The sequence below is a fragment of the Saccostrea echinata genome, unplaced genomic scaffold (genome assembly GCF_033153115.1).
Source record: "Saccostrea echinata isolate AGI-Se365-2 ecotype Australia unplaced genomic scaffold, CSIRO_AGI_Sech_v1 ptg000054l, whole genome shotgun sequence".
Taxonomy (NCBI): Eukaryota; Metazoa; Mollusca; class Bivalvia; order Ostreida; family Ostreidae; genus Saccostrea; species Saccostrea echinata.
Window position 1 is genome coordinate 15,990,922 of NW_026889803.1, and position 11,579 is coordinate 16,002,500.

An 11,579-nucleotide genomic window follows, 5' to 3' on the forward strand; every position below is an offset into this window, starting at 1 on the left:
ATTTTGGATATGAAGTGCACAAGCGACACTCATCATATTTCAAGAAATTAGTGTGCAGAGTATATCTAATTACTGAACAAATTTAGGTGAGTGTCCCTCTTGCACTTCATATTCTAAACATCGATTTATAAATGCCACCCTCTTATATTTTCCCATAAGCCTAATGTTAACGGATCTGAGGGTACATGTAATTATGTATCAGCTACGGTGTGAATTCATCTCATATTAACTTTTGGAATATAAATAACAAAAGTTAACATATTTATCTTAAATTCTGAACTAGTTTTAAAAAAATAAATTGAAATTTATTTTTATGAAAAAAAGTGGGCCGCTGAGCGGCCTTATCGAAATTCCCCCTTTGTGAAATCCATGACCTTTGGTAGAGGTGTCTGGCATCAGAGAAGAAATAAGTTGGTTGAACATTGAAAAAATATTACACATTTAAATTTTTACCGGGAAATCTAATTAAAATATGTTTAAATTATTTCTTGAGATATTAGCCCTATATTCAATTGTGAAATTTATGTCCCAAGGATAAGATTTCAGCCCCCGGGTTGGGCTAAGTTAGTCATGTATTAAAAATAAAAGGCAAAGGGATCTTTTTCTTACTTTTCGGTAAAACTTTTTTTAAATGCAATAATTTGCCATAGTTTGACCATATTGCATCAAAATGTTCAGGGACTTAGCAGCCAATATATGATTTTTTATATTTAATCTATGGAAAGACTATTCTCCCAAAAAGTGAGGAGGGGGAGCCCGACCCCCCCCCCCCCGACCCCCCCCCCTCACTTGCACTCGTACTACGGGCCTATTTGAAAAGGCGTTATACCCAAAAATGAAAAGGCGTTATTTTATGTTATTAATAAATATATGAATAATTGAATCAAAGCCATCTTTATTTATACAATATTTGTTTAAAGTATTTTCTATATTCCTGCATATCTCGCATGCAGACAGCTGTTTGCACGCATGTTAAGAGAAGTCAACACTCTACTTGTGAAAATCCAGGATGTAGGCAGATGCAGCTTGGGACTTTGCTAGCCATGTATTAAAATTCATGTCAAATTGGAAAATATTTCCCTCCTCTTGGCTATTTGCATGGGTATAATGAGCAAATAGCCTTCAACCAATTTTGTGAAATCCGTGACCCTTGGTAGAGGTGTCTGGCAATAGAGAATGACTAAGTTGGTTTAACATTGAAAGTATATCACGCATTTAAAAATCTTTTTTTCCTGGAAATCAAATTACAATCTGTTTAAATTATTTTTTTGAGAAATAAGCCGTATATTTAATTGTGAAATCCATGTCCCAAGGGTAAGATTTCAGCCCCCGGGTTGGGCTAAGTTAGTCATGTATTAAAAATAAAAGGCGTAATAACGCCTTTTGCAAAGGCGTAATAAAGCCTTTTGTTAAGGCGTAATAACGCCTTCTGGAAATGCGTAATAACGCCTTTTAGAAATGCGTAATAACACCTTTTTCGCGTTATTACCCCTTTTTCGCGCTATTACGCCTTATTGAAAGGCGTTATAACGCCTTTTAAAATTTTTTTTGCCCATAGATTGTTCCTTATAGGCTTTCGTAATAGATAAATAACCCTTTAATCATTTCATAAGGGGGAGGGGGTTAGAAAATTTTATCAACTGAAATCAGGCTTTAAAACATGACCAGATTTTCAAATACCCATGGAAATGGATAAATAACCCTTATATCTCTCCATTTGTTTAACTTATGTAGAATTCAACATACATTGTATCAGACCAAGAACATTTTTTTTTATTTTTCTCATTTGAAATTGGTAATAAAATACATGTAACTATTTTGGCTGGTTTTAGTCTGTAAACATACCCCCCCCCCCTTTCCCGGTGAAACAACAAAACCTTTGCTATATGAATTTGTGTAATCACAATTCATTATACCTGTGAAAAGGAATTGTTTCACAAGGGGGGGGGGGGGTAAATATCTGTGTTCCTTTGATTTGTATTGTGATAAACACTAGTTTATCAAAATTATAGACTTTACTCTCTTTGCTTTCCCAAATAAGTTATGTTTTATGAAAATTCACATAAATATCTATATGAATATTTAAAAAATCATTCAGATATGTTAAATTTTGAAAACAGCAGAACAATACTAGCGTCCGCAGTTCTTTTTCTTGCGATATTAATTAAAAATATTAAGATATCAAAATAGGCAATATCATCTATAAGCAGTGTTGTAAGGTTGAATTTTGACCCGGTGGCAGTTGGCAGTGAGCAGTTGGCAGTAAGCTGTTGGCTGTCGTATATGGAATTCCATAATATGAATTTTTTTTTTTGAACCGTTGCTACGGGCCTGCGAAGATTGTCCATCGATCGTCCGTCTTTCTGTTAATTTTTTACATTTTCGACTTCTTCTCTAACTCTCTAAAACTTCCGGAACAATTTCAACCAAACTTGCTACAAAGCAGCCTTGGTTAACGGCCCGGGGATTTGAAATTTGTTAAAATAAAGGCCCACGCCCTCATGGAAGGGGAAGTAATTTAAAAAAAAAGAAGGCAAAACTAAGGGGGTGTTTTGAAAATCTTTTTCTCAAGAACCAATGGGTCAGAAAAAAAGAAATTTACGCGAAAGCTTCTTGACACAGTGTAAATTCAAGCTTAAGTTTGTACAAATTGTGGCCTCCGCCGGGGATAGGATGTTGCAACAATAGCATTAGGAGATCAAAGTGTTTCATAGGAATACATACGAAAAAAAAACCCTTTAAAATCTTCTTCTCAAGAAAAGCAGGCTCGTGGTTGCTCATATTAATATAACAAGAATCTTCAGAAAGTGTAGATTCAAGTTTGTTCAAATCTTTGCCCCCAGGGGTAGGTTGGGACTACAAAAGAGGATCAATGTTTTACATGAGACACCCCCCCCCCCCCAAATACCATGCATGTTTTGAAATGTTTAAAAAGTCTTCTCAAAAAAGCAAGGCCATGAGTAGTCATAATATACAAACATTCATTTTGTTCTCTCCAAAAATATAGACCTTGATGGGTTATTGGAGAGGAAAAAAAATTATATAATTTAATGCATACATTAGACATATTGATTTCAGAAGCATTCTAATGCATGGTGTGTAGATTTAAGTTCTGCTTTGTCATAATTCCTTGAGGCTTGGTTTGGAAATAAAGATTTAGAGTGAAAATTACTTATTAAAAAACTGAAGATTGGGCTAAGGTGACTCATGTGAGCGTTGTGCCCCATGGGCCTCTTATTATCTTTAGAAAGTTTCACATGAACATTGTACTGCCTTTTGAGGGTGATTCGATGGAGCTCTTATTCATCAGCTGATTTTTGTAATAAACGTGTCTAGCAAGTCGTGTTAATTTATCTATGTAAAAAAAATCTTAATTACTTAGTCGTTTTAATTCCTTCCGCTGTTTTGTCAGACGTTCAGATATAATCTATTAAAAAATCTCTCCGCTGACAATGAACAAGGATTAGAACAAGTAATGACAAAACTGATAAGAGGAGTAATATAGATTCTCGCTCACAAGCCACAGGTGGGAAAGTCTTTTAAATAACGTTCTCGGGGAGGTAACTGCGTGCGCCTATCGGAAGTGGAAAGATACAGGTGCTCCATTTGTTGTTAGTGGAGCTTCGGGGAGGGATATGTTTTACACGCAAGTGTGATGTAGATTTTTAACACCACAGGTATGTAATTATGGCTTCATAATTCACATTATTTTGACATCGTAAATACTAGTTATAATTATAATGAGCACGAAGTTAAAGAAATAAACGCATAGCTAAAGCTAACGTGTGTAAAGAAAAAAAACTTTTTGATAGTAAATATATCGGTGTCTTGATTTGATACAAAGAGGAGTTTTAGCATGTTTAGGGTGTGCTGTTTTGAGTCATGCCATCAAGGGCTGTGTAATTGATATTTTATGTGAACAGTAAATCTATTACATAATTTTATTTTTAAAATTTACATCATACATTGATGTGTACCTTCTGTGGTACATTGTTCATGTTGTTTACAAACAGTAAAGCATGCACCAGCATAGTGCATTTAGATTGCGTGCTTTTACTTTATAAAATGGAAAATCTGTGACAAGTTTAAATACAAATTTTAATCAAATTCATTTGATTTACATATTATTAAAGTTCATTAATTAGATTAATAATTAACACGATTAATTTATACATGACAAACAAATTTCAGTAATCTGTCAATATTGCCAATAATATTATATTTGTATAATTTCCTTGGCAAATAATTTTTTAATTTAGATGGTAATCTCTTTCCAATTAAGTTTACATGCTAATGTAAAGGGCTGAGTCTATAGAATACAATAATGATTGATCAATATAATTTCCGTTCAATATATTAATATTAAGGACATACGCAACGTACCTTACCTACTGATAATTTTTCAAGATCTTCTTAATTTAAGATTAAAATGCCATCAGATGTTCATAGACAAAAAATCAGCATGTATTACCAGGGGTTTTGAAAAGATATCAATTGATGAAAATTCTTGTATAATTCAAAGAAAAATATACAAAAATTACTAAACATATATTCTAGATGTTTTGTTTATCCAAACTTGTTTTAGAAGAAGTGTACAACAGCATATATAGACATTAAAATGTAGCACACAGTTCCTTCAAGTATTGGAACTCTTCAACTCCATGGAAAAATTCAATAAAGTTCAAACTACGTTGTGTATGTCCTTAAGTAGGAATAAGAACTTATTTAATTGAAGATAAATTAAGGCGATCTTATACATTTACATACATTAAAATTAAAAGTTTAAATAATTTTTACAAAAGGACAGTGATCTTTGAAATTCATAAATTCAAGTAACTTTTGTGTTCTTGTCAGACTTAGTTACAAAAGTATGAATTTTTAAGGTACAATCTCACTGCATGAAATTTATATAGACTGAATAATTTTTATGTCTTTTTATTTCAGATCACAATGAGGAACAAACTTTTCTTGGCCTGTGCCTTAGTGCTAGTTTTTTGTGCTACTTTGGTCCTGTGTTGTGACGAGGGTGTTTGTGTTAGTATCGTTAGCAAGTGTTTATTAATTAAATCATGTGACTGCGATATGACCAGTTTGAAGAACTGTACGTGTTGTAAAGACTGTCAGTTGTGCTTGTCCAAGTTGTACACCGAGTGTTGTTCCTGTGTTGGTTAGTATCATATCTATTTACTTTAATATTTTGAATTACTGTTTCATAAATTCCATTTTCAGCACTAATATGCATGCAAGATATAAAAGGCTATTGGACCTATCAATTTTGCTCATTTTTATGTCTCTTCTGTTTTGTCAACAAAATTGATCTTTACCAAACTTGGAAGTAAACAAGAATGAGAGTTCATTCTTGTTGAATCTGAAGGTCAAAGTCAATGCATCATTCAAGGTGAAGGTCAATTGTCAAGGACAATAGACCTTTAACACTGAAGGATTCATCTTGTATAGTCAACTGGGAATCTATCTGGGTGAATACAAATTGCATGTGAATTCTTATTTTTTGAAGGAAAAATAGATGTGTCTTGTCTGCAGAAGAAAATTGCAGAAAACTGAACTGAGGTGCCTTAAATGATGAATTGTCCATATGCATGATATATAGGATCACACGTGCTTCATGCATTATAGAACAAAGGAATTGTGTTTAGGGGAATTATTACTGTATGTAACCAGATTAAATATCCAGATACATTGTTCTGCACATGAAAGCATTCTTTCAAGGAAAATTGACATATTATTGTCTTTGATCTTATTTATATTACATAACCAGCGTCACACATTCAGTTGCCAGAATTGATATGATTTAAAGCTGTTGCAGTTTATACACCTTTGTAAATATTAAAGTACATGTATAAATGTCATGTACAGGTTAGGTTCCTTAAAGAATGGTAAGAAATAATTGTATGAATAATGTACATGAAAATACTTTCACAATGTCAAGATGTTATTGCTTAGTTTGTGGTACATTGTGGCCTGTGGTCTTTCATGTCACTTGGAATATTTCTGTATGTCATATCTTATACACAGAATATGGCTTAAATGAACTCTCGACCCAGTTTTTAAGCAATGTTCAGGCCTTTCAAAATCTACCAGTACCTGAAATTGTGATTGTACTGGCCAAAATATTCAGTGAAATATTTAATTGAGAAAAGTTCAGTTAAATATTTTAATTTAAAATCACTTCCACAAGGTACATTCTATTTTGTAAAAGTACCAATCTTTTTGAAAGCCCTGAATGTTTGAAAAAATGAAATACTTATATGTATTGCAATTGTTTGTACCTTATATTCTTCATTATTTTGTACAAATTACAGGTTTATGTCCAAAACCCGATCCTGATGATGATTTACAAGATGGCAGCACAATAGAAGATCTAAATGACCCTATACCAGAACTTTTTAATGTGTTAACAGAGCAACCTGACATAGAGAAAAGATGGACTACGTTTTCTCATCCTGTGCACTTTGGTGCCCTGTTGTATAAACCTAATCATGGAATTCTTGATCTCTCCAGAGGTATGGTGTGCCAAATAATGGCAATCTCTCAAAATGTAAGATAAGGGTGATTTATAAACAAAGCTCAAAGAATCTTGGTCCAATATCTTGTCGAAGGTTTGCATACCCAGGTATCCGTGAAATGTGAAGCAGAGGAGTTTCAAGGAGGTGGTTGTGTATTTTAGTGGAGATTTATCGTAGAATCAGTTGCTTTGACAGATTGACAGTGGCTTGATTTTTTAGATGGATGATAGATAAAGTTGGTGATGGTTCAGAGTATTTTAAGAAATTTATTTTTATGCATTTGAACGTGCAATGAATGCAGTGACATTTTTTGGTTAAGTGGAGATAAAAGGCAAAATTAGATGCATATTTGGATAAGTTAACTCAAAAAATAATGATCATGTAATCACTTTTTTAAGTGTTGAAAGTAACATCTGATGTCAGAGTCTTTTGTAATTTCAAGGAGATCTCAGTAATTTATTATCCAATGGATCGTATTTTAAGAAAGTTAATTATAGTGTCATGATTAATAAATCATGGAAAATGAATTAATCCCTTGCAGAAGTTAGCTTTAGAATCACAAGTTGATAAATAGCTGCAACGTTAAGAACTAAAAATATTTATCATCAAAACTAAATTTTTTGACTGACTGGATGTAAATAAGGATATAAACTAATATCGACTTCTCTCAATATTTATCATTACGTGATAAAATTTGAACAGTGACAGCCAATCTTACGTTGGAAATAAACAATTGTCCATATCTCTTTGATTTTCATCTCATTTAGGGTGAATTCACCATGCATCGGACACCCTCGCACTTCAACAAGTTCTAGCGATATCGCTACCGACCGAATATTATCAAAATGGAACTTAATATGTAGTATGTGGTTAAAATATAAATTTTTGACACAACCGCGCCCTATTTATTGAGAAAATATCATTAAAAACCGATTTTTTCGGAATAAGTAAGAATTCACCATGGATCGGACAATATTCACCATGCATCGGACATACGATATTTAAACCAAAAAAATATCATACCTTGATCTCCGTGCTTTAAAATGAGTGATATCGAAACATTTTTATCTTTTATTTAAAAATTAAACTTCTAATTAAATTTGAATGACTTTTTCGATCCACAAATGTGAAGAGATTTTAGTTGCATCACATCGCCTTAGAAAGGCTTTACAGTACTAGTAATATGGCAACTCGCGCCTTTGTCTCGTGGGTTATCATCATCTAGTTTAAAGAAATAAATTGAGTCCACTTCTAGTCGTCATATATCGATAATTTGTATTTTCACTGAATATTTAGAGTTTCTATTTTTTATTTCCGTAAAAAACAGCTGTCATTTGGGTTTTATATGAAAATGGAAGTGATTACCCATGCATCGGAAAGTGTCCGATGCATGGTTAATTTGTGTCCGATGTACCGTGAAATAAATATACTACAAAAAAACAACTGTAAAATATATTATTCAAACATTGAAGTAAAAGTTTTGAAAAATTTCTCTAAAATAATCAATTATTGATAAATTTTACCTAGGTCCGACCCGTTCCGTTGACGTCTATTTAAAAGAACGACAACTCTAAAAATTGCAAAATGGTAAAATTCTGGTTACTCCCCTTTGATGATGCAAAATATGACGTAACTTCAAGGCCATTCTTGTGGTATTTTTATCACAACATGAAAATAAAAATCGGCATCATTAAAAAGTTTAAATCTTCCCCTTTAAGACAGAAACAAGTAAAAACAGGAGGAGACTCGGGTTCAATGAAAGTTTATTGCTTAAAGTTGTCCGAAGCAAGGTATGTGTCCGATGCATGGTGAATTCACCCTACATGTTCGTATACATTTCTCCAGTCTTTTGACACATTTAACTTATGGTTTACTTACAATAAAAAATTCCATATATCACAACTTACACAATACTTGACAGAATAAAATATTAAATGACTGTCATGGACATATCTACCTTGTGTTAAACACCTGTGAAAAGTAATAATTCATTTTATTGAATTAAAGAAAGGAAACTTAGGCTGTTTACACATAATTGGATCATTTCACCTCTTTCAAGCATGAAGTAGTATGAAAGAATTCTTTCCAAATAGTTTACCACATACAAAACTGAATGTCGTTTAGCATATACTTAAAGTGCAAATTCATGGTTCTATTAAATGACTTAAATAGAATATAATTTCATGTTGCATTGTCAAGGAAAGATTTTATACCAGACAAATTATTTAAATTTGTATAATTATAAAAACCCACTGTTATATTGGGAATAGCAGATATCACCCAATGGTAGCACATCCTAAGTTGATTGGTGCAACGCCTTTGTAAATGCAACAATATTGTCCTTTTTGCGACACACTGGAAGTCCTTGCGTCGCCAGATATGCTGCAGTTTATAAGTGACTGGCCCAATGGTCTTTCAGCTATTCATCGTTATGTAGAATGAACTATTATTTTTGGATACTCGTTGTCGCACTCCCAAATACCGTTTCTTTTGAAGGTGTAAATGAGGGGATGGGTAGCGGTTGAAATATCATTTCCTCACCACAGGCAAAAAGTCAAATCTGATATCAGAAATTTAATGGAGTTTTTGTGAAGTTCAGAAATATAGGCAAATTTTATATTTTGATTTCTTTTTTTGTATTTATATTGTCAATTGAATGTGTAGGTTTCCAGGCTATTGTATTTTATCCTCATTAGTTCAAAGACAGTGTAGAAAATTATAGTCCAAGTTCTCAGATATCATGAAAAACAAACACTGGTGTGATTTTTTGAATTCCCTTTGTCATAATTATGTAAACAGTGTATAAAGATTTAATTAAGGCTTTGAAATATGTTGACAGTAGGTGCACTTTTAAATGCACTTATAGATTAATAATGCATTTATGTAATTCTTTAATTGTAAGCATACTTGTGGGCACAAAGTAGGAAATGGAAAAACACAAAAGTTAAAACCGAAAAAAAAAATTGAGACTTTTGACAGATCTGAGTGACAAAAAGACAGCTGTGGTTTTGGGGTTTGGAAGCGAGCACAATGAATGCGGGCTTTTAACTAATTTCTTATCTCTAATACTTATCGCAAGGCACAGTGTCGTGATCTGCACAATTTCAAACAATATCAGTAGCACTGAAAGGCATGTCAAACTCGGAAAACGATATCTTAGGAGAGACAAATTATGGAGACATTCTAGATGAGTTAAAAGCTACCAGTGACAAACAAATTATTTAAAGGTCATCACAGTTCTTTTAATGTTTTCCCACTCACCCATTAATTATAAGGAACTACTTTATAACACCTATGAAAGCCATAGTGCTCCTTGAAGCTGCTAGGGGGGGGGGGGGAATAAATGGAGATTTTTTAAAACATTGGGTGTATTTTATTATTCAGTTTAGTGTTGCATGAATAGTACAAATATCTGACAGTTGACTGGCACTTTTTCCATGGTTTTTAAATTAGAACAAATGGTCTATGTTGGAGTTGCCGTATGTTTGAATATTTTTCGGCATAAACAAAAATAAATGAAAGTTTTACATGTTTTAGGCAAACCAAAATAACAATAAAAATATCTACTGGTTATTCATGCATTCCTTACAAATGTGATAAATTTTGGAACCAATGAGTCAGAATGCAGAAGAGATATATATACAAGCATTTTTCAAAAGTGTGATTCAACTAAAGTTTATCCTTTTTTTTTATTGAAACTATATGTACCTGTCAAATTAAACCACACGGCACGATAAATTACAAGGTAGAGCATGTTGTCGTGGTCCACAAAGGTTAAGGAGTGACACTTCCTTTACAAATCCAACACTGCTCAATGTACATCTCAATCTGATCCCCCTGTCAAAGCAGAAGACCAGGAAACATTCAGTTGTGGTGATAGAACTCATAAAAAATTGTTCCAATTAATACACACTTTAGGACGACTGTTGCTGGTTGGACATATTTACCCACTCCTCCCACAAAAAAGATGAAAAGTTCCCCCCCCCCCCCCCCCCCAAATTATCAGTATATTGTCATCAAGGGCAGTCAGGAATTTTCAAAATGGAAAGGGGTACAATTACTTTTTTGCCCACCAACTTCATGCCAATTATTTTCCCAAAGGATTTATATAATTTTCCATCATATCGCACTTTGGAGATGGCCTTTTTTCCAAGTCAAGAATTTTTTTGAGCATATCAGTTTTTTTTTTATACTTGTAGAATGTTGTTTCCTCAATTTGATAACCATGTGATGTTGATTTGACTTATAAATTAAATTTATTGTTATTATTATTTTTGGAAGGGGGTACAGTACATATAGAATTGTCACATATATATATAATTTTCTTCATTTTACTCATATTATGTCATTAACAAAGACCTGTTTTAACTCTAGATAAATACAAAAGTACCTCCATATGGTTCAGTCAGCCTAAAATAGAGAAACATTTTTATCAAGTTGTCTTTGTGGTTAAAGATAAATATGATACAATGTAAAAAGTCTGAATGAATTGTTCCGTCCACTAAGGGATTGACAGATGAATCATACATAGCTAATTTGTTCCCAGATAAACAAAATATATGAAGGCTGTAGTTTGGTGGGTCCTAGATATTTATCATGGGTTTGTGGTGTCTTTCTTGTGTAGGGAGACACGGTTTGTTATTTTTTCATTACTTTTATTGTCAGTTTTATTTGTCCCTCTTGATTTCTCAGTCTGACGTTCATTTGATAGGGCTCACTTGTTATGCTTGAATTTACATATATTTCATTATCAATTAATCATAGAGAAGAAAAATCTGTCTGCTAATTTTAATAGCATCCATTTATGACCATTCACTAAAATTTCTCTCTTTTTTTTCTTACCATTTTTCAAACTCTACTGACAATTTCACAAAAATTTAAAAAGTTTCAACAGTTATTTAAAAAAAAACATTAATTAATTGGTATTAAAGCATTTATGTGTATTCTTGAAAATGTCAGATAGCTAAATCATAAAACTTTCAATATCTGATGAATATGCATTATTCATGGCTTATAAATCCACTTGTATTCAGAAAATATCATAAATTGCAGATT

At 32.6% G+C, this 11,579-nt stretch overlaps 1 protein-coding gene across 2 annotated transcripts in view; it reads left to right on the forward strand.

Annotated features, from left to right (window-relative positions):
- LOC133171732 (twisted gastrulation protein homolog 1-A-like) overlaps nt 1-11,579 on the forward strand; it is a 403,867-nt gene that overhangs the window by 383,340 nt on the left and 8,948 nt on the right. Inside the window, exons 1-3 of one of the 2 annotated variants that reach the window (XM_061306525.1) lie at nt 3,541-3,677; nt 4,945-5,167; nt 6,321-6,521. In XM_061306525.1, the coding sequence (XP_061162509.1) occupies nt 4,951-5,167; nt 6,321-6,521 (418 nt within the window). In that variant the 5' untranslated portion in view covers nt 3,541-3,677; nt 4,945-4,950. Of the gene's footprint in view, nt 1-3,540; nt 3,678-4,941; nt 5,168-6,320; nt 6,522-11,579 lie in introns of those variants that run through there. The other variant, XM_061306526.1, reaches the window with a different exon arrangement.